General features: G+C 40.2%; 1 protein-coding gene across 1 annotated transcript in view; it reads right to left on the bottom strand.

Annotated features, from left to right (window-relative positions):
- LOC114880587 (neuropeptide SIFamide receptor) overlaps positions 1-18,701 on the bottom strand; it is a 44,190-nt gene extending 25,489 nt beyond the window's left edge. Inside the window, exon 1 of the mRNA XM_029196745.2 lies at positions 17,509-18,701. Coding sequence (XP_029052578.1) covers positions 17,509-18,076 — 568 coding nt within the window. The 5' untranslated portion in view covers positions 18,077-18,701. The remainder of the gene's footprint in view (positions 1-17,508) is intronic.
- Between the last annotated feature and the right edge of the window lie 5,661 nt (positions 18,702-24,362).

Here is a 24,362-nt window from a genome sequence, read left to right as displayed (position 1 = left end):
AATAACCTAATTAATTAATCAAAGATTGATTCTATAAAAAATTCAACTTTGTGCAGTTTGAAACCTGTCTGCTCATAAGATTCCCATTCTACCATTCCATCGCTACTGTTCGTCACCATCGATTTCCATCAAGTTCTTAATCAACCCCGAAGAAGGGAGGAAATATTACCAAACTATGTTCCACTTAAAAGCTCTGGTCGTTCTTAGAAGAGGAAGAGCATGGACGCGAAAACTTCTTTCGCAGCCGGCTCGACGTTATTACACGCTGCGAGTCTCATTTAGCCCTCTTTTTCTTACCCTTGATGAGTCTCCATCCTTTTAACGAAGCAAGAGTCACCATCGCGTGTCCCATTTTTTCCTTTTTTTTTCCCCCCCTATTTTATTCAGGGTCTCGTCGCGCAATCCTTGTCCACCCCTTAGCCAACAGAGTTTTACATCTGAGATCGCGATTGGACGTTGTGTTTTTTTGCATGCTTCTATTTCATTCAATGTTGCAGATCTCTAAGTGAAATTCTTTCTTCCGCGATTCAGCCGTTGGCGATTTGTTCCTGTGCAACGCGACCACACAAAAGCTATTGTTCTTCCAAACTAATCCGTCAGCCGTTGTCAAAGATACATTGTGTTACTTGTGTAACTAAGAAATCTTTCTCATTCGCTTTTACATTTCTCTCCTGCTATAGGAGTGTCTTGAATGCTTCCGTGTGCTTTTGTGGTACAGAAATGTACGCTTGAATAATAAAACAGATAAAAATTGTCAAGTTTTACTAAATTTGCACTATTTTAGTTAAAGTTCAATATAATAAATAAATTTAGCTATCATTGTTCCATGATTTACCAGATTTTACTTCTCCATTTCGCGTGTTTCCTCGATAAAACAGGCTAAAACAGCAGGAAATGTTGAACCCCGACGAAAAGGGAGTCAAAGCAACGTCTCGCGTTATCGACTTCCCAAAGCTCGTAAATATCGATTGTACGGGGAACATTGAATGGAAACGCGACGATAATGTTTATCGACCTGACATAGACAATTCTCAAACAATACCGGATATCGTACCGGCTCCCTGAATGTACGTACACATACCCACACATACGGCTTCCTTTAGGGCCGGTGTGCATCGTTTATCCTTCTACCCATGATACGTGACCGTCCACCATCTGTTGTTGCAGGCTACAAATGCGTTCGTGCTGCACTTTACGGCCGATGCATCTATATAAAAAGGAGCAAACACCCTGCTTGATGTGCTGACGGCGAACGGCCAAACAACGGATGTTGAAGGAAAACGAAGTCTCTGATACCATGTGGATGGCATCTCTTTATTCCTTATAAAAAAGTATTAAGGTATTTGTGTCGAAAATTGATTAATTAAAAGTATATTTTTGGGAAAGACAGGATGAACCTGCAGGTCTTTCCCTAGGATAACTTTTGAACCATTGAACTTCTGACCCGGGTGCCTTAATACTTTTTTGAACAGAATTAAAATACGCTTCGATTAATTTATAACAAAGTAGAAAATTCCAATAAAATTTCTTAAAATAAAAATTACCCATTTAAAATAACAGTCCTTATTCCTATCTCACAATCAGTTATTTATCTCTTTAAATATTAGATACTTAAATCTCTTTAAAAGAATAAAATACAATTTCCAACTATCGGATTATCTACAGACATCCAGCGCGCTCCATTAAATCAAGTTTCGCCCAATCCCGCAGCACGGTTCTTCAAAATCAATTTCCCCTCAATGTCCCACCAAAAAGATTCATCCTCCCCTGCACAATCTCTTTCCCACTACCACCCTATATGAAACAGCCCGTACAAACGCGTCCTTCTTCCACGAGCGAGACCTTCAACCCTCCTTCCGTCGGACAAAAACGTCCGGTTAGGTTCGCGCTGAATAAAACAGCAACATCTAACGTCCCGTCAAAGAAACGTCCGTCGTAAGAAAGCCAGTCGCGATACAAAACGTTTTCGTTCGCTTCCGGCGTTGATGAAGATTTACAGAAAACGTCGCGCGAGTAACGAACGAGTCCTCTCGAGGGAATCGAACCAGTCGGCCTCTGTTCTAGATTCACCGGGTGTGAACGCCGAGTTTAGCGACGGAGCAGCCCCGATCTAGGCCAACCTGGCTTCGCCTCTCGCCGCGTACACGCTCGACCCCTCTACGACTGCGCGAATCTCTCTTCGGGACACTGCCCCGGTTTCGAGTAGCTTCAAGGTCTCGCACCACCACCGTGCAACCCCTATTTTCCAGGTGCGTCGATGCACCGGAAGCGGCTGCATCGTTCCGATTCTTCGAAACGTTCTTCGATTTCTTCCTGATGCACTATTCCAAAGCTTTCGTTTTACTTATACAGGCTGTCTCGAAGGGTTGATTACGTAAACGAAGAATATTATTTTTGTTATAATTGAAAATGGCACTTGGTTACCGCATTGTATCTTGAAAACACTGCCTGGTACCATCGTCTATTTCCCTAAGAAACGTTTAACGAAAAGATATCTGAATACTACAAACAATGAATTCATTTCTATCGAGTTACTTGAAATATTCTAATTTATACAGCAGCGAAACAAGCAATTATAAGCTTCTCGTCCTTGCCCTATCAATCTCTTGAACATTCTACTTTATTAGCGATTATAAGCCTCTTACAGTGAACGCAGGCATACTTCCCTCTCCTATTAAAAACAGTACCATAGTAAAATAACAAATTCTTTCAGGGCAGAGAATTAAAGCTCCTTTATGAACGAACCCCAAGCAATACCATCGACTGATAACGTTAACGTTCCCGAAGAAAAGCTTTAATGTCAAATGAAAAGTCTTCCGATGTTCATTCCTTTCGCTGTCAATCGTTTCTTGGCAAACCAATACGGTATACATCGTTCCCAGAATCGATGGCAATCGTGAGTCTTCGCGAACGAACCTCTTCTTTGTTCGCCTATTGAGGCGGTCGCAAAGAACCTGGTAAAGAAGACGGAGAAAGGGGAAGAATGAAATGTTTTCAAAGGAACGTCGAATAAGAAAGGAGAATAACAGAGGCCGTGGCGGCGGAAAAAAAGAGGAGAAAATCGAGTGTTGAGGGGATGAGTCGGAGGGAGGTAGTGACCTAGTCTAAGTGGCCGAGATGCATGACCCGAATACCGGTGCTGTACAGGTGTGGTGTGTGTCCCACTGGCCTCTACCCTCTTCGAAGCACGGACTGCCTTCGAATACAAGTGCCTGTGGGGGTGGTAGCAATAGTGGTGGTGGTGGTGATAGTGGTGGTGGTGGAGAAGGAGAAAGAGAGCTATGTGGTCCCGAGGGATGCACAAAACGGAAATGCCATCGATCTTTCGATATCGGTATCGAGGTCTGTCTCCTTGGCCGCTCGCGATACAAGACGAAAACACGACACTGATAACAAGTCTACCTTTCAAAGGGAATAGAGGCATAAAGTACAGCAACTTAGGTATAGTTAGTGAGAAAGACCTTGTAGCCCTTATAAAGGAACCGCCACTGATGAGGGCCATCATTTAACAACCCATACTTAAAACTACATTCTGCAAACAGAAGATTGGAACCTTTCATAAAGTCAAAGTGTTAAAATATTTCAAAGGTGGATCGAACGAAAAGTGGTAGTGCTTCGTTACCCTATGGTCGTCGACCGAGTATAACCTAATCGAGCTGTTACGCAACAACCACTCCACGTAACCACGGAACACTAGCTGGAAGTAGACCGATCGAAGGTGTGCTCTTTGCCTTTAGCAGATTACTTGGAAGCGGTTGTCTATAGAGCCGATGATTCTGTCTGAATCGGGGTAAGCGTCCCGGGCAGGGCTCTTTTAATAATCTGTTCGCTCGTTCCTAAACTACCGCGTTATTATCGTGCAACGAGGACGATCAACTTTCTCGTCCCGCTCAACGACCCGATAATAACTTGGTCCACTTACGTCGTTAATGGACGAGACGAAACTTCGTCGCTCGCCGATCGACGATGGCCAAGTTGAAACAGTGGAGGCTATTAACTGCAAGTTACGTAATATTTTGTTGTTGATGAAATATTAACAATATTTTTAGACTATAATTACAGTGGATTCACTGTTTGATAAAATGGTACTTGAATGAAACAATGGGCGTAGGGAACCATCTACCCGAACAACGATTGATTTCTCTCAAAAATTCAATTTCAATTATCGAACATGTGAACCAAATTGTTGCGCTAAAAGAAACCGATACGTCTATCGTCAGCGAATCCGAAAATTTAGTTTACTGTCACCGTCCTCTGCGACGGTTCGAGCGGATTTATACGCGTCCTTGACCAAAAGCCTCGCGAATTTCTGAACAATCGAGGCTAGAACAGAGTTTAGAATCAACTGTTCGAATTTCTGTCGCGAAAGTCATCGAGTTGTCCCGATCCCGTTTTCCCGATTTTCCCGAGGATGTATTTCGTTGCAACAGACACCGGGGCTAGAGGAACGAAGCCAGACACCACGGTTCAACCTTGAACGCAACCACGAAGACCGATGGAGAAGCTTCGACGGGAAATTACGTTGCGGTTTGGAACGGGAGTCAACTGTGAAGGTGAAACTCTGTCCGCAATCGCTGCCTCTGCAACACTTTTCCTACGTCCAATTTTCGTGAAAATTGGAAAACGGGCATCTGTGTTGGCCCTTAACTCGTGAAATTTACGTTAAATTGTTCTAGATAGAAAGAAATTTTCTGAAAGTATCTGACTGTTTAAAAAAAAAGAAAGAATATTATTGGTCTTGAAAATGATTAAAGAACTTGAATTATTCTTCAAACCCACCCTTCTAAGACCCTCATTTCTTCCGATCCCTTTTCAGCAACCACAAAAGATTTCCTTCAACAACGGTATAAGAATCAAGGAAATTGGTAAGACGTCTAGCTAAAAAAGTTGCCTGAATATTGACAAAAAGTCGAGGGTCAGGAATAAGTTTGTATACTCGATAACAAAGCAGGGTAACTTTGTTCAAGGTAGCTTGGTGACAAGATGAAGTACGGCAATCAACACGTAAGATTCTTGTCAAGTAACCTTGCAACTTGATGAATATTTGACTCGTGCTTTAGTCTGTTCCGAACTCTTTAAACATTCTTTTGCACCAATGGCTCATACTAATGATCCCTGAATAATATTCAATCAATTTTTAACAAAACCTTCCATCTATGAAAACGTTTCAAGATGATTAAATAGTGCATTGCCTTATTATTTTCTCAAACACTCAGCGATTCGTGTATGCCAGTTCTTGAATAACCCGATCCTCCAGTTAGTTGAACGGTATATAAATCTCAACTTCAATTGCCAGAGAACATTTGATGGTGGAGGTATAGACTGGCGCGAAGATAGCAGAAAATATTCAGTGTATCAGAATTAATAGGCGAATGATACGTGCACGTAGCCGTAGTTTCTGCCTACTATCCGTATCATGGCCGAACCGTGCAGATATCCGTCTGTCTGACCTAAATACGTAATTATCTTTTCGCGAGGCACGACCTTGGACAGGCCAAGTCCGAACTGGGCCATGTCTCTGTCTGCCAGTTTTACTTCGTACATCACGAGTTACTTGCTCGTCCTCTGCTTAGTTTCAAGATTATCTTTCTTTCTCGTAAAAAGTATCTCTTAAGGTAACGAATCGGATACACTTGGCGTCATCTGTACGCGAATAACATGTCACAATCTTGGCGGAAGATTGTCGAGGGATAATTTAATTAATTCGCCTTAATGGAGATCCGAGATACCCGGCTGTGGCTTTTTTTAATTACAAACCAAGAGAAGAGATTCCATGCAGTTTCTATAATCTTTCCCTTGTGCGATTGTCAAATATTTTGATTTGATGTTTATAACAAAATATAAACCAACAGTACTTTGCAAAAAGAAAAGGAAAGAAATTTGAAAAAAAGATCAGATTTCTTAAATTGGCAAGACATTTCCTTGAAAGTATCCACGTTCAGAGACGCCCTGGACGTCTTTCACAGATCCCTGGAAAAAATAAATTGATGACTGGATATAACGTGGATATCTTTCAAAAAGATGTTCGTTCGATCGAAAAACGTTATACACCGAGCAACCGATACAGAGTCCTCAGGTGAACTCGTCCCGGTGACCAGCACCCTCACGACCCATGCCACCCCCGACAACTGGAACGCTGACCCAGTTAATACACCTGTAGAAACAGTGCCAACACTCCCGTGTCCACGGATGTCGGTCTGTCGACGCATGACCCTGTGCATATCCCTCGGAACGGCTGCAATTCCATTCGGCACGCAACACGCGAATCCTTTTGTTAAACGACCGGTTTCGAATCGTTCCTTATCGTTCCTTCGAACAAGGGAACTTGCTATGGCATACGTATATCCTTCGATTGTACTTTGATCACCTTGAGGTTCAGTGAATTAATTTCCAGCTTATCTGTCGAGTAGCTTCCACAATAGACCGAAGACAATTTTTTCGAAATTTTTATAGAGTTGAATTAACCCTTTCATTATTGGAAAACTGCAACTCGAAACATATACTGTTATAATAAATAATACTAAAATTATTCATAAAATAAATGTTCTGATTAGAAAATTTCTATCCCTTCATTAACGGTCTGAATTAGATACCCTTCCATTAGCCTCCCAAAATTGAACCTCCGTGGAAAACATTCTTCCACCCTGTCCAACACACATTTCATCCCTTAATTAGCCTCAAGATCCCTCAATCTTCTCGATCGTCCGTAATTACCCAAGAATGTACGAAAAACTCTAAACCCTCGATCTTCGAAGGGATTTTTCCTCCCTTTCAAACGATCAAGCGGGTATTAGGGAAAATCTGGAATCCAGGGTTGTGCAGGGAGCGTAGTTGGCGATGGGGTGCAGGTGGGTAGCCGGGTCGCGAACGGAGTCGAAGCCGAGGGGGTAGGAGTGTGATCGGCCGATGTATGTAGGTCAGGCGAGAGTGTTGGCCCCTTTTGCCTTGACACAAACACAGGTTATATGGATCTCGGTTTGGGTCAGGTTACCGATGCGCGGAACTCTTGAAATTCTACCAGCCGAGCACAACAAAACACATACGCTCTCAACCTCGCGGAACGACCGTTTTATTTCGTCGAACAATATGTCCGATTAACCGCGTTGACCCTGAAGCGTTCAGTTAACCTGTTAACTGAACTCATTTTTCTTCTTTTCTTTGATACTTTATCAGAAGCCGAGAAAGATATTACCTTCGGACTGTTCTTAATCTTGCTGTTCTCTTCTAAAACAAAGAGTAAAAAAGAATGAGTGAATAGAACATCAAAATGAAAAACTATCTTTTTTTAAATTTTAATAATGAAGCAATAATTGTAAAATCGCTGTTATCAAGAAAGAAAAACTGGTGTACCTATAATTGATCGATCGATTCGTCCTGTTTCCCGTTTCGTTTCGTTGCGCAGCGCACGGCGCACCTGCCGCAAGAATTTTTATCGTCTGAATTTCATTTCAACTTCCTCCCTCCGCTTTTAACGATCGCGCGGAACGGAGCGCGCTTGATTTTTGGCGTGACTCCGTGTCAAGGTTAAATCAACACGAGCCCCGCTTTTCTCGTCTATACTATTTTTTTCTCTCTCTCTCTCTCACCCCCAATAAGGGAAGATATTGCACCGTGACTGGTGCGTGGAATAATGCATGGATAATCGAGCTGGTTATTCTTTTCGAGCCGCGGAAAATCCGTTTCGGAGGCGGCCAAACGAAACGAAGACAGAGGGACGCGCTTAATTAACTCTCGACGAGGGGCTGACGCTTTAATTGAAACTTTTGCGGCTTTGTTGCCGACTCGACGGATGATTATCGGTGGAAACGTTTAGGAACGATTGAATAATGATAACTGACAGGATTGAAATGGAAGTTAATACGGTTTTTAATGAGTTCAATTCATTTCAACGAATACTCGTGCATTTCTCTTCCTACGTGTTTATAAATTCTATAGAGCATAAATATTTAACACGATTGTATGCAAGATTATTTTTAGGATTATGAAGCTCATCAGATTGATTTAATGCACATTGACATAGTTATTAAAGAAGGCAATTTATGTCCAACATTAATATACTTCAAAATCAAAATGTTTGTCTTGGAAGAAGAAGTCATTCCTTTCAAAACGGCGCCATAAGTCAAACGAACCTTGACAACGAAACGTTCATTTTACCTCGCGCTATTCGTCTCAAGAAAGAAGCATTGTGCTGTTAATAACTCTTCCAACAATACGATTCAATGTTTGCCACCACATGTGTGCCACGAGACGCCAACTGTGTACACCTGATTCTGACAACTGAAGAAACATTTCAGCGTCGCTTTCGTCATTTCGACGCATTATTCCATCGTCGGCGATCGAATCCGTGAGACGATTCTTCTTCGAGTCAGCTGTTACCACGACAGAAAAACTGACTGACGAGGAAAAAAACTTGCTCGATCTAATGAGAAAAGTTCGAGCCGAATTTAAAAACCTGACTCCGCTCGAAAGAGGCCCGGAGTTCTCGGAAATATTCGCCGGAAACGGATGTCTGCCGTGTTCACAGCGCGTACACTTACTACGAACTTTCCGTGTTCTGGTAAACGAGAAAACTTGAGGCCTGATTAATTCACGATCGATGACCGATTCTCGTTTTTCGTAATAATTCCGGCACGGCATTCTTTGAAAGTTTCCGTCAAGATATTACAATGTTAGATAATAGAATTTCTGTCAAAGAGTTTTTGCTGAAACTTAGCAAAAACAACTTGTCTTTTAGGTATGGAATAACATAAATGATAATCGTAATGAAATATTAAACAATTAAGTTAAACGGTTAAAAATATGTTAAAAAACACATAAAAATAAAGAATAATTAGTAGTAATTATAAATCATTATACTTCCAAACCAAAACAGTCAAAGAATAGTTATACTTCTGTAACATAATTGTGCCGTTCATATCTCAGCCCTATTTCTAATGAATTTTCTATTTCCTGATAAATAAATGTACAATGTAGTAATCATTTGAAGAATTACAACTCAGATATGGTATACCATAATTCCTGAATTGAACAAGCTACGAAAAACCACGTTTTCCTGCTTAAGTAGCGTAGAGCAAGTAGTATAGCTCAACGATAGGTCAGACAGGAGCGATATTTCCCTTCTATTTCCTTATAAATCAATCCCCAAGAATATAATCATCTCGAAAGTTCCAATTTAGAAACAAAACAACACAATCTTTGCTCTGAACGAGTTACAAAAGTGTCCATCCGTCTGATTAACCAGCGAACAAGTAGTGAAATCCAATAATATATCAGACATCCTGCAGCAAACAGCAGTAGGCACTTTGCTGGTTGAAACAGCGGGCTGGTTGTTGTCAGTTTCGCTAGTGGAATCAGGATTACGTGAAATGAGCTTACTGTTATCGATTCCAGTGGGTACAACAGCGAAAACTTAACGGTGTTCTCTTCGAAGCGCAATAACGTGTAATTAAGCGTGCACGAAGCATGTGACGGTTAGCGATGCCATGACAAAGGCAGACTGAATAGACACGTTCAACCGGCACATGCGAACGCAGCTTGTCCACGTTTGTCCTGGATACGTATCCGTGTGCGTCCGTATGCGTGTGTGCTGGTAGGTGCAGTGTGTCGCGAACCTGTTCGAATGCATCCATGACCGTGCCCGTTCGTGTGCGCTGGCACATATTCCGCGATATGTGTCAGGGTCGATGATTTATCACGGGATTCTGACTGGCGGCCGTTCGAAAGCCTTTTGCTTTAATTGCGAACACGATCGAGAAATAATATCGCGATATGATTTTCACAGGGGCTTTTTCGCGGGAATTTCGCCTCGAACCGTGCGGTATTCGTGCCATTAATATTTCTCGGGAATTCTTCGCGAGCCTTTTCCGTGAATTGTGAACAACCTATCCTTCATAAACTTTGTTCAGATGATTTAATCAAATGAAATCTGAAATAATGTTGTCCAAGAAAACGAATATCAAGAAATGATTCCAATCACCGGAATAAAACATGGCACGTGTCTAACGAATTATTAGTTTCCAATCACTTTTGAGGGCTATCGAGGACTTGTTCGTTGAAAGAAACGGTACGTGAATTAATTTAATTGGAAAAACGAGCCACTGCGAGTCAATTAGGACGAACAATGACTTCGTGATTCGTATGGCGATCGTTTAAACCAGCTCTACGGATGAAACACTGTCACGTGCGATGAGAATGCCTCCTTCTAATCGAATTTCCGTTTCCTTTCGGTTATCAAGCGATAAACGTGAAATCAACGAGCACTTGTTCGAACGAGTTTCCTCGTGCAAACTTTGTGGCGATAATTGAGAAATCTTTCTCGCGTGAAGTTTTCGCTGTCTGCAGCGTGCTTCCGGTTTTAACGAAGTTTCATTGAGATTCGATTCTATTCTGTGTAAGAAATTAGATTCGTATCTAATTCTTCAGAAATGTTAAGAGAAAACTTTGATACTAGAAAGGTTCTATGCAAATTTTTAACATTCTCAGGTATCGAATGATATAGTTGACGAACAGAGATAGTCTTAATACAGAATTATCTTACTTGAAATAATTTCCATAAATTGATTTATTCTTAAGTAGCGCTTAATTATATTAAATCTCCCTTTCATCAAGAAAAGAATTAATCGATCATTTTGCATTTGGACTCTAGTTTTTAGACTTTCGAACCAAAGAGTAAAATAAAATACATCAATAATTTTCAAAAAGAATTTAAATCAGCAATTTTCTAAACACCTTTCAAAAAACCTTCAAAAGAAAGAACAATCGCTCCCCTGTTGCTCGATAATGAACCGCATGAAATCTCCGAATAACGAGTGAAAAAGGGGTAAATCATCCAGAGCAGAAATTGCTCGACCTCGAGTGGCTGGCGAGCATTGTTGATAAACAGTGGACGTTAACAGTTTAGTCGAGGGCGTGAGGAGGTGACTAGGAGGGGTTGTCTGGCTCGCAGAGGGTAGGATCGAAGCACGGAGCCTGGCATAGTGGAACCGAGCCCCAGTTTCCGAAGGAGACTCTCAGAAGCGTTGCAGGTTGGAGGGTGCGGGACGCGGTCACCTCCGGGCGTTCACCCCGTGCAGCCAGCGCACTCGATACACTCACCCTGTGTTCGCGTGTGCGGGGGCGTACCTATACATTCAACTCGAACACGACGCCCTGCTATCTACGATTCTCGACCTACGGTCTATCGTGCACCACCTCAACCATACAAGGTGTCTATAAAAATTCGATGAAAAATCAAATCGCATATTTTATAAACCTGTATTCGAAATTGCATTATCATAATTGCATAAACGGTCTAAAATGCTTCACCTGCAGTCTGGTATCCATCACCCTCTCTATATAAGATGTCCATAATAATTTGAACTAAATTCATGAATTTATCTATTTCGAAATCCATTGCTAAATGTTTATAAATATTCTACGATACTTGGCCTGCAGTATACCCTGTAGCACCCCGTCTACATAGGGTGTTCATCAAGATTGATATTCGAAAAGTTATCATCAAATTTTTTAAAATATTCTAAATTGTGTATTATAGAAATAATTGGAATTTGAACACCCTCTACGTAGACCAACCCTTCGCTTCGTCACCTTTCCCTCGCATTATCGTTTCCACCTTTATTCCACTCGATTCGTTCGCGAGGTCGACGATTTATCGTCGATTCCACGACCTAATTATCGGCGTATCGATCGCAACAATTAATCGGACTCACTTTTTTTACTTTTTTCTTTGCATCTCTTTACCCCCTTGCCGTTTTACCCTCGTTTTTGCGCCCTGTTACCCGCGGAAACGAGCTGGCCGAGCTGGAAAGAATTCCACTGGAAACGGAAAACGTCGTTCGACAGACGGATCAAGTAAGTTTCAGATCTTTTACACTGTTCGAAACAGTTCCTGATATCCGTCACGGTTGGTTACGTGAAATTAATGAAAGATATCACAGTTGAAGAGAACTTCTGATCAAAAAAGTAAGGCTAGACATTTTGCAATTAGTGAAGATACAGAAGGTCGGTTTATATATTACTAACAGAAAGGGACAAATTATTTCCATATAAAAATTTGAAATATCTCTGTGTAAAATAAAAATGTTTTTAAATTAGTAAAATAATTACATATGCCTCGAAGTACTATTTTACATTCATTTTCTATCAATTTAATATCAAACTAAAATTGAAATTTGCATCGAAAGGAACTTGCTTTTTCACCGGAACGTAAGGCGAATCAAAGACTACAAAAACGACTGTGATTAATGAGAATATGGAAAGTTTCCGAATGATCTGGTGGGTGTACTTTATTGAAACAATTTGTAACCCAGGAGTGACGGTGATGAAGAAACGTTTCGTAGAAGGTTCACATCTGCGTCTAATGCCTCGATCGACAGTCGGTTTCATTTTGGATTTTATTCAAATGTCTTCGTACGAAAAAACTAACGGTGTGAACTGTTGCATTAAATTATAGACGAAAATTTCTTAAGAGAATCTGTAGGTCAGTTATTTTATATTAAAATAAAAATCTACATTAAATTCTGAATTTAAACTTAATCTGTATAAGGATGTTTTACTACCAAGAAGAATAATTCGAATCAAGGGTATTCGTATAAACCGAAACAGTGAATTGTTTCTGGTTATCAGGATCGTTGAATCAATTAGAGAAGCGGATAAAAATTTTCTACTGAGCTATTTAGAATCAGGTAGACAATCTTATTTGAATACAATCCCGGATTTACAGATAATCTCACAAGACCACGGGCATTTCCATTCGAACAAAACTGCCAGCAAATCCGGAAGATAAGTCGAAGCCCTGCTTCTAGTTTTCTCTTCCTAGACCAATGCTACGTGTTTTGATTGTGGAAAGCTATCAAATTTTTGATAAACACAAAATAATACAAAGCCGACGTTTACAATTTGATAAAGCTGAATTAGTAACGATAGGAAATTGATAAAAACAATGAAGTCCTACGTTTCTATCAGAGACGAAATTTTTATCAGAGACTAAAGTGATTTTTTACTAGCCTGAAAGCAGTCTCTGTGGACGACGAAGGTATTCAACCTCGCATACCCCATGACTGGGCACGTTCGTATCTTCCACGTGTGCAATGGGATGGAGGTGTGCAGGTACACGAGAGACTAGGCTCGATTCCCGTTTGCTTTGAAATGGAAATTGACAGCGATCTCGGGATTCTAGACTAACGACACGGTAAATCGAATTTGAGCGATCGAATACTCGCGCTCAGAGTCGATCGTCGGACCACGACGAGGCTGATTTCATCGCCCGTATTCGCTTAACTGCGTTCCAACGACGAGCTAATAGGTCTAGCTCGGCCCTTTCAAATATTTATCGTTCGAATTTTAGAAATTCGAGTTACCTTCACGAGCTGATCACGACTGAAGAGCTAACGAGCACGTTTCGCGACGGATTGATCGGTTTTCGTATCAGACATAAGGAATTTTCATAATGCTGAAGTATAATATAATTTGTGTAAAATTGATGGGAGTTTAAGTCATCGTTTCGATGATTTCGAATTTAGTTAAAAGATCCAAGGCACCGAAGTAGGAGATCTCTGTCTACTAGTGAAAATAGAAGATACGAATAAATCTTCATTTTGGAATGTGCTTAATAATTAATGATTACTTAGCAAATTGTTATTTTTTGTAATGCTTGCATGACAGTAACAAAATTATAAATGTGTTCTAATTTCCCAAACTGAAAGCTTCGATAAACGGTTCGTCCTTGAGTGTATTCTTGCAATCATCTGCAACGTTCATCTCTGGCTATATGTATTTGCCAGATTGCGTAGCCTTGTAAAGAGAATAATATTGAAATATTTTCGAGGTAAACGTTTTCAAAATACTGGTTTCTTGTTCCAATAACACAAAGATACGAGGGATGCATTAATAGTAAAGATCTGCATTTGACTGTAAAAATGATTAATTACAATAGCAGAATAATTGCAATGAAAACAAAAATGAGGACTTCGAATATTTGATACTACAGGTAAATATTCCACGAATTGAAAGTTTCATTTCAGAGATGCTGAGTGAACGACCTAAAAATCTCCTTCCCAAGAATGATATTCATACGCTTATGAAAGTGTCGTTAGCCTCCGCCTCTTCTCGGCAACCGAGATTGATAAAGTGATAACTTTAATGAGGAAGATCTTAATACAGACGTAAATACACCGCTGAGACGTTTAACGTCGTTTTGAGGATAGTTTATACGGAATCTCGTGATTATTCACTCTCTCGTTTATTCACAGTTTACAGACTCACTTGTTAAATGAATAAAAAAAAAGTTAGAATTAATTGCAAGAAGGATATAAAAAATCTAGTGAAGAATAACTGCTTGAAGAAGTTACTCTAGATACTCTACAGATTTTTATTTCAACTTCTCGGTATGCTATTTAAAGAAGCATAATTCATTCGACGAGCATGAATATTTAGCCACTCGATCTATAGTTACGAACAACTTACTTGAGGAATATAAAACTCGTCTTAGCTGATTTTAACGTGATTATAGAACAGCTTTAAAACTGCTATTACAGTAACTTTTAATAAAACCAACGGTGAAAGAATATAGAAGCCTTATGAAGTTGTAAATCGATGGATATACTTCTATTTTCTTTATTTCAGTCCACTTATGCGTTCCGAGAACTCTATTTCCGGCGAAACTTTTCGTTATGTAACATAAACTCTGTTAACAATATTTGACTTCCACGACGTTACCACCAACTTAAAATTCTCTGAACGTCCGTCAAGTCTTTAATTTTCATTCTGCTAAACTTTCGGCTCAATTAACGAAGAAACCGCTGAAATAAGTTTCACGAAAAGCTTGCAGACAAACATCCAACATCCCGTGTCGCTCTTTTTTTCTTCGTCGGCGACAATAAAAAAGAATCCGCCAAAGCTTTCTTGGTTTTACTTAATCTTCTCGCTCGAAGAACGTTTTTCACAGAGCATTGGTATTCCGGGAAACGTGCACTTCAAAGCTCCCACACCGGAAGAGGCGCGACCGAGGCAAATGTTCGTTTAGAAAACTATGCAAATCCATGGAAACTCGTGTAATTGCGTTATAACCGCGATTCGAAATACTGCCGCGTTATTAGAGTGAAATGGAAATGAGGCTGAGTGTAATCGCGAACGATTACGTTACAACGATATTGGTCGACACCCTTCTTTGACTACTGATCAATGCATAATAACGCGATGAAACGAGCTTAATGCGTTGTGCTCGCGATCCGTGCTGAGTTTCTGCTCTCTAACAAATTAGCATCGATAACAAGCACTATCCATGAAACAAATATTGCAGCTAAAACTTGAAAAATATCTAAAATAATTTTAATAAATTTCGGATAATTATTTTAAATGCAATGTATTTTCCAAACGATCAAACACAATGAAAAGATTCTTTGAAAATGACCTTATTACTGTCTGCTTCGGGAAAAACATTTTCATCCGCAACCACGAGCAAGGTAATAAATTACTTGACAAAGACCTAAGAAAAACATTGTCCACGATTCCCTGGCGCAAAAGTCATTTCGCGAGAACGAAGCTTCTTCTCACCGTTCAATGATCGTACTACAGGAAACAGAGGAAGTTCTATGTCGCCGCAAAAACGAACGAGACCAGTTCAATTTCGTTATAGACTCTCGATTTCTTTCGTTAAAAACAGGCAGAGTTAGTGGAAAACTTCATGTCTCTCTACGATTTTAATGACGGTCCAAATAAAAAAAGTGTTATTCTACAAGAACGTTTCCCAAATTGAAAAAAGTTGATCTTGTTCCATTAGGTGCAAGTAAATTCTGTAGGAAGTATCTTCTATGGGGCTGCAAGTTGCAAGGAAAATTTTTGTCTCTCGCGAAAAACAAGTTCGAGTTGAAAGCGAGTGCGTGCTAATGACGTCGTTAATCATGCGACACGCCAGCAATTAATTAGCCTCTGCAAGAAGTCTGGGAGCTCATGGTCAAACGATGCGTTTCTGTTTACAATTACAACGACCTTTGCGATTACGCGATGGTAAGTCAATCGTTACGAGAATACCTTTATTCTGCGTTCATTTGGAAATGGGAAAATAGATTTCAGCGAATTTTGATCAATAGAATATAGTAGCTTGTTTATGACACGTGGCGATAAAATTGAAGAGATGGTCGTTCATCGACGATTAGTTAAGGATTCTTGATCAAAGTTCATTTACGAGCACGGGAAAGTGATAAAAGATTTATGTGCGATGATTGTTGGCAATTAAATGTTTTTTTAGATCCTTTATAATATGCAACAAGAAGATAAATCTTCGTTTTTCTAAACCTGTCAGTGATTGAGTAATGATGAATTTCAATAAAGAAAATGACTTGATCTGTCCTTTAAAATGTTAATAATTCCAAGCTAAAAAATTATTTACAATAATAAAGAAGGAACTGATGTTCCTGAAAATTATAAATAGAAACTACAGAATAAAAAATTCTACCAGCAATAAAAAAGACAGTATCTATACATAAATTTTTTATCTTGGAGTAAAATTGGAAAAAATTTTATCACGTTTCGAACAAGTTTCAACTCCGAATCCCTAACACAGATAGTAAAATCGAGACAAGATAGCTACAAATCGCAAGATAGTTAACGATCGATACGAAGGATCTACCGTTGGATCTTCATAAATCCGGGCGAACGGAACGAGCTCGTAACGCGCGATCAAACTGACAAACACGAGACGAAAAGCGACGAAAAGCGTCGTAAAGATGCCGTTTACAATCGTATACGCGTCGTCCTTGCAGCTTAAGCCACGACTGTTTGTGATTCGACGAACGTTAGCCAACGGATGTGCGCCTAACGATCTCGGCTTAATTGCACCTCGTGCCAACGACAAATTCATATTTATCCACGATGCGAGGCTCGTTATCCACCGGTGTTATCAGTATTAACTGACCCATTTAATTAATCGTTATTGAATTGATCGTTTACATGGAAGGAACGGGTGCGCCTCCATCGTCTTACGAGATTAAAATCGTTCTGTATCGAATCGCGAAGAAATAGAAAAGAATCGGCTGAGATTTACCCCGCGACTCCATTATCGAATAATTTATTCACCGTTGCTCGAGACGAAGCTGTCGTTTGCTGAAAGCTGGGAATCGCGATACGCTCGGCGCACCGAGCGTGAACAGCGCCGGAGAGAATCGCGAAGGGATCGATTCCCTAGTACCAAGGGATCCCCGCCAGCCACCCTCTTCGCCCCGCTCAAAGTCGCGCGAGGACACCCTGCAACGACAAATCGACAGCGAACGAATCGCGACCACCCCGCCACCCCTTTAATCGCCTTCGATCCAATTTTCGCGTTTTTTTTTTTCTTCCGCCCAATCGGCCCGACATTCACGATCAATACCATCGATCGATTCAATCTCACCGACTGAGCATTTTCCATTTTCCTCCCCGCCCTTTCGATCACATCGTCTCATCCGAGATTCGAACGATCTACAGAGAAAACATAGAAAAACATAAAATGAAACTTATTAATTTGGCACTCACGGACAAATATGTTGCTCATCAGAGTAGCCGGCAGGCAGAATACGATGACGAGGACATCAGCAACAGCAAGGTTGACGATGAAGAAGTTCGTGACGGTCCTCATCCGCGGGGACCGATACACTACCGCTATGACGAAACTATTACCGATCAGACCGACGACGAAGACCAGGACGTAAGCGACACAATAAACCGCCGACATAGCCATGCTATGCCTGTACAGACGGTCGGGTATTTGTTCGGCGGTCGACAGGTTCGCCGTTTTACTAGCATTCAAAAGTCCACCGTGCTCCTCCATCGACGTCCTTGGATCGGTCGTGATGGCCTCCGCGATCAGATTGTTCAAATAATCACCCAGGTCGTTCCTCATCTGTAGAAGGGTGCCGGTAGTTGGTGGCACCGCCGACACGGTCGTAGGCTGAACGTTACCGTTGTTACTTCTACGACGCGTGTCGACGTCGAACTCCTCCGAGTCCGGCAGACGCAGGGATGCCATCTCCAATAAGGGAGACGGTGGCTGCAGCATCGGGAACTTGATCGCGAACCGTTGGATCGACGTTGTTTCGACCATCGGCCGTCCTCGATAGCGTCCCCGTCTTCTGACTTCCCGTTCCGCCCCGTACGCGACGCGTCGTCGTGTCGACGACCTTAACCCGCCCGAGTCCTCCTTCCAGCCGCTTCGATCCTCCCTATCTGGATCCGTTCTTCTTCTTCGACCGAATCAACTATATTCTCTTTATACAGAATTTTTCTCCGGTAAAATATCTCTACCCTGACACCCGACCATCAACCAACTGGTGAACCTTCACAGAGGAACGGACGGAAATCCCTCCTGGAGGATACTAAACGTTTTGGACCTTGCGTAGGTACTTCGAATAGAAGTGAGAGACGCGTGGTCGTGTGGGGTTCGATGCTCCGCGACAGTCAACTAACACGTGCACTGCAACCCATCGAATTCGATTGCATCCCCTCGCGGCAAGATAGTCCTGTTTCGAACACGGGAGGAGCACTCTGCGCAAACTTTGTTCAGAGCCAAAGACTGATCGTCGGTGCAATGTTGAAAGGGGTTTTAGCGACGAACAGGGTGAGAAAGGACGAGACAAAGGTGTTTATGGTACGGGACACACAATATCTGCGAGCTTGATCCACGAAAAAGTGTCCCGGCCGAGTGCTGAGAGACTAATGAGCTTGCTTTAGAAGACGACTGCGAACTGCCGCCGGATGCAACCGAAGCGGCGAGCTGTCTGGCGACGCGCCTCGACTGCGCAAGCGTTACATCCACCGGCACATGTACCCGCATGCGAGGTACGCGCGATCGTAGCTACCGTGGGGTACGAAGCAGGGATACAAGGAGATATTGTTATTTTCGAGAAAATCAAACTGTATATCGAAAATAACGGGTGTGACTTGTGTCAACTGATTTCAACGAGATAGACTACCGTTGTTATGGTTCAACTGTACAATTCAATTATGGTTCCAGATTTCAGTAAAAGTACCAATTAAATGCCTATTGTTTCTGGTAAATGTAAATTCTTTAGATAAACGGTGCAACATTTCGGAAAGAAAATGAAGAATTAAAATGCACTTTTAAAAACGGGAAATTATTCTGGAGCAGGAAAAGTATTCCTAGCGACAAGGCGATGGATAAAATGCCTGTTTACCATTTCCGTACTGGAACAATAAATAGACATTGTTAATGACGAGATAATAGCACTAACCGTTAATATAGATGAATACTGAAGAGTTGCACTAACTTGATGTCCATCAAGTAATGTTTCTCATCGTCAGTAATAACCTGATGTTGTCATACAGCCTTGAATATGACACTACTCTTTGTTTGTCCTATGCCTTGACCATTATTCAAAAATAAAAAAAATGATACAAATGGAGAAATAATTGTTAAACAATTACTATAACCATTGTTACATCCTACTTTGAGATATATTGGTATCTCTACGGTATCTGTAACAAATAGTATTACGAAACAGTGTGGAAACAATTGTGGCGATATCGTGTGTGGTGTAAATAATGAAAGCTATTGATAAAAAGATCAAGGGGGAAAAAGTAGATTAGAAACAACCGAACTTTTCGCGATTGCCAAACGTTTTCCTCGTGAACGCCCACGATCTGTTCCGTAATTCGGTTTAGGTGAAGGAACTTCATCCAAGTTTTCGACGCGTTGGGATTCCCCTGAGAAGATTTTCATCGAATTAAGGGTTCGTGGTAATAATAGACGCTCTGAACCTTGAATTCTGCCTGACCGTTTGATGACTGTACCAAAAAAAAAAAAAAAAAATAATTGTCAAATTGTCAATCTTTTAAAAAGACAGCTGAAGATAAATAAAATTATCGAATGTCCTGTTCAATTACAATTTCCTACAAGTCATTTACCCATTCATTTGATCCTTTTTCGAATTTGAACACAACCGCATCACTTTCCTCGAAGAATTCGAGACACGGTTCGACTTCCGCTTTCGTCGCCAGCACGTTCGATCGTACAATTTTAAGAGCCGTTTACAATAAGCTTTTATATTCAGCGCCAGCTTTTGCTGTCCCTTCAACACGTAAAAACCGACGAATGATTCCGCTTCCCGATTCTTGGACGTCCCTGTCTCTCGTCGAACTTCCGGCGAGTTCGTAATTCGTTTTCTACGACCCGTCACGGATACCTAACTCATTTTATTCGAGCGTCGAGTCGAAAGCATAGAAAGATTTCGTTATAGTTCGAATGCCGACGTCCGTGAAATATCTTGGCTTCCGTATTCTCTCATTTTTCAGGCAACTTCCCGTTCTTACCCCTTCGCGAGCACCATTTCCGTATTCCGATACGAGTGACTAATAATTATTAATGATTCGTTCCAAACAGAATGAAAAGGAAATATTCTTCTCTACTGATTTCACTTACTATAACTTTAATATACTGCCATGAATTTAAAAAAATTTCTTCGTTTTATTAGATAAATATTACTTTAATTTTGTAACTTTTTCTCTGTGGAAGAAATTAACATAGAAAATTTAATTATTTTGTATATAAAATTCTCTTTAAAATAGAAACACCCTCTATTAAAATCAATACCGATATAAATTCAACAAACCTTCACTTATCGCATAAGCACAGCTCAGCCGAATTGAAAGTAAAACAACCCCAAAAGTATCAATGGCCTCTAAAAAGTTTTCCAAACACACAAACCGAAACCGCTTAACTTTCAACATTTCCGATACAATGTCCAGCTGATTTACATAATACTCTTCCGGCAACTTCCACGAAGAACGTAAATCAAACACCGTTGATTATCCGCTGGTTTCGATAGCCGATACAGGAAAATCGTGTGCTTAAAACGTGCAACGGAATCGTCTACGAAATTTCTGTGTAAGTGGAGACCAATAAAAATCGGGAACGAGCAGTTCTGAAACGGAAAAAGCTCGAATTGAATTTGGCAAAACCCTTGCTAATCGATCGAACGGTAACCGTCCCGCTCAAGGATCCTCCATTTTTCTCTTAAACGGAAGAGGACACAGGAAGGATTTCCTTATAGATGTCGAACTGCGTTTCACGACTCCTGGAAAATACGCAGGATCGATCAGGAGGCACGTGCTGGCGAAATGTTCGGCCGACTGAAAGTAAAAGCCCGCATTGCAGGGAAGCCTGTGCAGCTTCGGATGATTCTCCTGTATATCGGCGTTCTTTGATTATAATTATTCACTTTACATTCGTTTCTATTCGGTCATTATTCTTTAGTTGAAGTTAATCCAATCGAATTGTCAGAAATGTGAATGGTACCCTTTGATTATCAATGAAAAGAATTTTCAACTAATAAGAAATTAGTGAAGAAATTTGTAAAGACTCTTAAATTTTTTATCTATAGTACGATTAGATAGATCAAATTGGGACTTGGAAACTTTTTCCTGAGATTATAGTAACGTGAATCGACATTTTTATTGGTACAAGATATTTTTACTGTCACTTATCAATCTTCCGAATTTGATCAACAGAGAGATCTCAGGTCTATTAACAACTTTATTTTTATACGCTTTGTAGGTACACATACATCAAGATGTTATGTGAGTAAATATGTAAGAAGGGAAAGGATCTTCAGTAGGACATAGCGAGCTATGTAGATCATCGACAATTGTTTTTAACATTAGTTTCCTAAACATAAATGGCTTTGGTCCGTGTCAAAACATAAAATTTGATAGCGTATCATTCGTAATTTCATCTAAATAATTAGTTTCAAGAATTTTATTTTAAATTACTGAATAATTCATTTATTTTTCTCATTTTTTTCTAATCTCGTTGATTATTATTGTGAATTCGGTGAATGTTTTCAATATTTTCAGCTTGAATCAACAACAGATTTTATACTTAATGATGTGTACTTCCAATATTGCATACTTTTCATTATTATGTTTGAACAACTGTTACTTGCTCAGTTTGTTATGAAATCTGTTTAATGCACATGGAAAGTTCCATACTGGTCTGAATGAAACAATTAAAAATACTCACATCATTTCTATAAACAGTAATTAAATATTCAAGAACCAAAACAGCAAGTGTTTGGTTCTTTTATTGATGCTATTTATTGTTTCTTCGTCTTTAAATCTTTAATAACTATATCTTTTAGTATGTTTTCTGTATTAAATGATCCTCCAATGGAACTTACGATCACGTAGAAGCGTATGATTGCAGACATCGAAGGTTTTCAGCTTTCAATTTCCTTAACACATCTTATCAGTCCAGCAGTGAAGCGTTTTCATTTTCACACGTGTGACAACAATTTTATTTCCGTTCCTTTTAATGTCTGCTTTTTGCCTTTTCTATTTCGGTGAACCTATTGTCTCTCGTTTTCAATTCCATTTCAATTCTACATATTCATGATCGCTTTACGAAAGTAATTCTTATTCTCTCTTGTGAAAAGATAATTTAAAGACAAAGAATTCAATAACAATATTTTCTGAGTAAAATTTCTAATTAATTCCCATTCATGATAAAATTGTAATGAGCAGATGCGTAAAGCATGGAGATACCAAAATAAATATTTTTGAACCAAAAAATATCTCACAGTGTTATTATATCTCAGCTTTCCCTTATACTCCAAGAGATATTGTGCCATTGTTTTTCTTCTGATGCCAAACACACTCCCATGTGCAAACATTTTTATTTTTCTTAAGCTCTAGAAGCCTAACATCCGTAGCCTAACCGATACTTCATAAATTTACCAATCAATTGATTGTATTAAGCTGTTTCAGATGAAACAATTGATTTTTTTTCAGACTAAAATCCATATTTTTCAAGCCACCAGCTGTTCGAAATTTACAGACGGCTGCTTATTCAAAACAATGATAATATTCATTTTGAACATTGAAATTTATGAAATTAGCATACCAAGTGTTTGTTAGCTGTAATTTATTTAATATTAAATTTGTTCATCTTCATAAAAGATCTTTGTGTTTAACCTTCAATAAAATTATCCATCGTAACCAGTATCCTGTTTTCTGCTCATCTTCCTCTTTACTAAATTATTCCTCTTTCAATTTCCTGCTCGTAGATAACTCTGTTCGTCGCTCTTTTTCGCCCGTTTTCCTATTTGCTCGTCACGGTCGCCAATCTTTTCCTTGATCACCGAAAAGCAACTACGTTGTCGTTCGGAAGTTTTCAGTTTAATTAACGGATATGAGATACCAAATTGTGGACATATTCTATCTGGTATGGAATTATCGACGATGATGCGATTATCATGGCAACTCAATTAAAATCTCGATTAGTTTCTCACACCCCATCTTTCTATCTTTCTCACTCTCTCACCCCGTCTTTGCAAATCTTGTCTTCTTTCTCCTAGCATTTCGGATCGTTCGGTTTCTGGTTCGAGTAGAAAATTTCCGAAAATCCGTGAAGCTGCATCGTACGAGCTTGTTAGATGAATATTGATATTAAATCCATCCCGGCAAATGGAAATCTATAACCGGGAAATTGAATGTAACACTCTGAAGGTATGCATTTCAAGTGAGAAATTCGATATAGAATAAAGTCAAGAAACTCTGGTGGAAAGAAAGAAGAACTCAATCTCGTTCAACGACAATGCTTTCGATCAAGACTGAAGTTGGAATAGATTCTAGCGTAATTTCTTCCAATCGCAGTAATAGAAATCTTCGATTCCGACCAGGAAATCCCCGAACCCCATGAAATTCAAATAGAAAGCAATCGATTCAACCCGCTGGGCCAATTAACATTCACAGGCACGATCATCTTCGGTCCAACGCCTCGATCGATCGGCGTTCGAATAATTAATGCCACCCGGAAGCCGTGAATGATCGCGTCACGTTCTTCTTCTTTAAATCTCGAGGACGACACGCGGAATCGTTATTGGAATTTCTTTGGAACCGTAGAAAACGACGTCTATGTAGCCAAATAATCAGACTACCGTGGATGCTGAAGGTCCACAATCCACAGATGACAAGTGATGGCATACTCAGCGATAAACATAAAATAAAACATCCCTTATTCGAATCCCCAGAAGATACTTTTGTTTCATACTTGACTGGGATTTGCGAGTACATCTTGAACTTGATCCCCGCTGTACACGTGATTCTATCGTGCAATATTCGAAGGTAACCAGCAGCGAACGCAAGAAAAGCTCGATCGGGATCATAAATCTCCGCGTGTCGTCGTCGGCGACGTGTTGGCCGTGTACGGGCTATCGGGTTCTTGCGGCCGGCTTAAACGAACTCCAGGGAGTCACCTGAACTTTCCCGTCGATCGAGCCGCAACGACGGGTATTTTTCAGTCAATGAGACGGACAATGTTCTCGCAAGATCCACTAGCTTCGGGGACGATCTCCCTGAAAATTGTTACTCGCAAC

The sequence above is a fragment of the Osmia bicornis genome, chromosome 9 (assembly GCF_907164935.1).
Source record: "Osmia bicornis bicornis chromosome 9, iOsmBic2.1, whole genome shotgun sequence".
Taxonomy (NCBI): domain Eukaryota; kingdom Metazoa; phylum Arthropoda; class Insecta; order Hymenoptera; family Megachilidae; genus Osmia; species Osmia bicornis.
The sequence above is the reverse complement of the archived record's forward strand: the minus strand, read 5'-3'. Positions and strand labels throughout refer to the sequence as shown.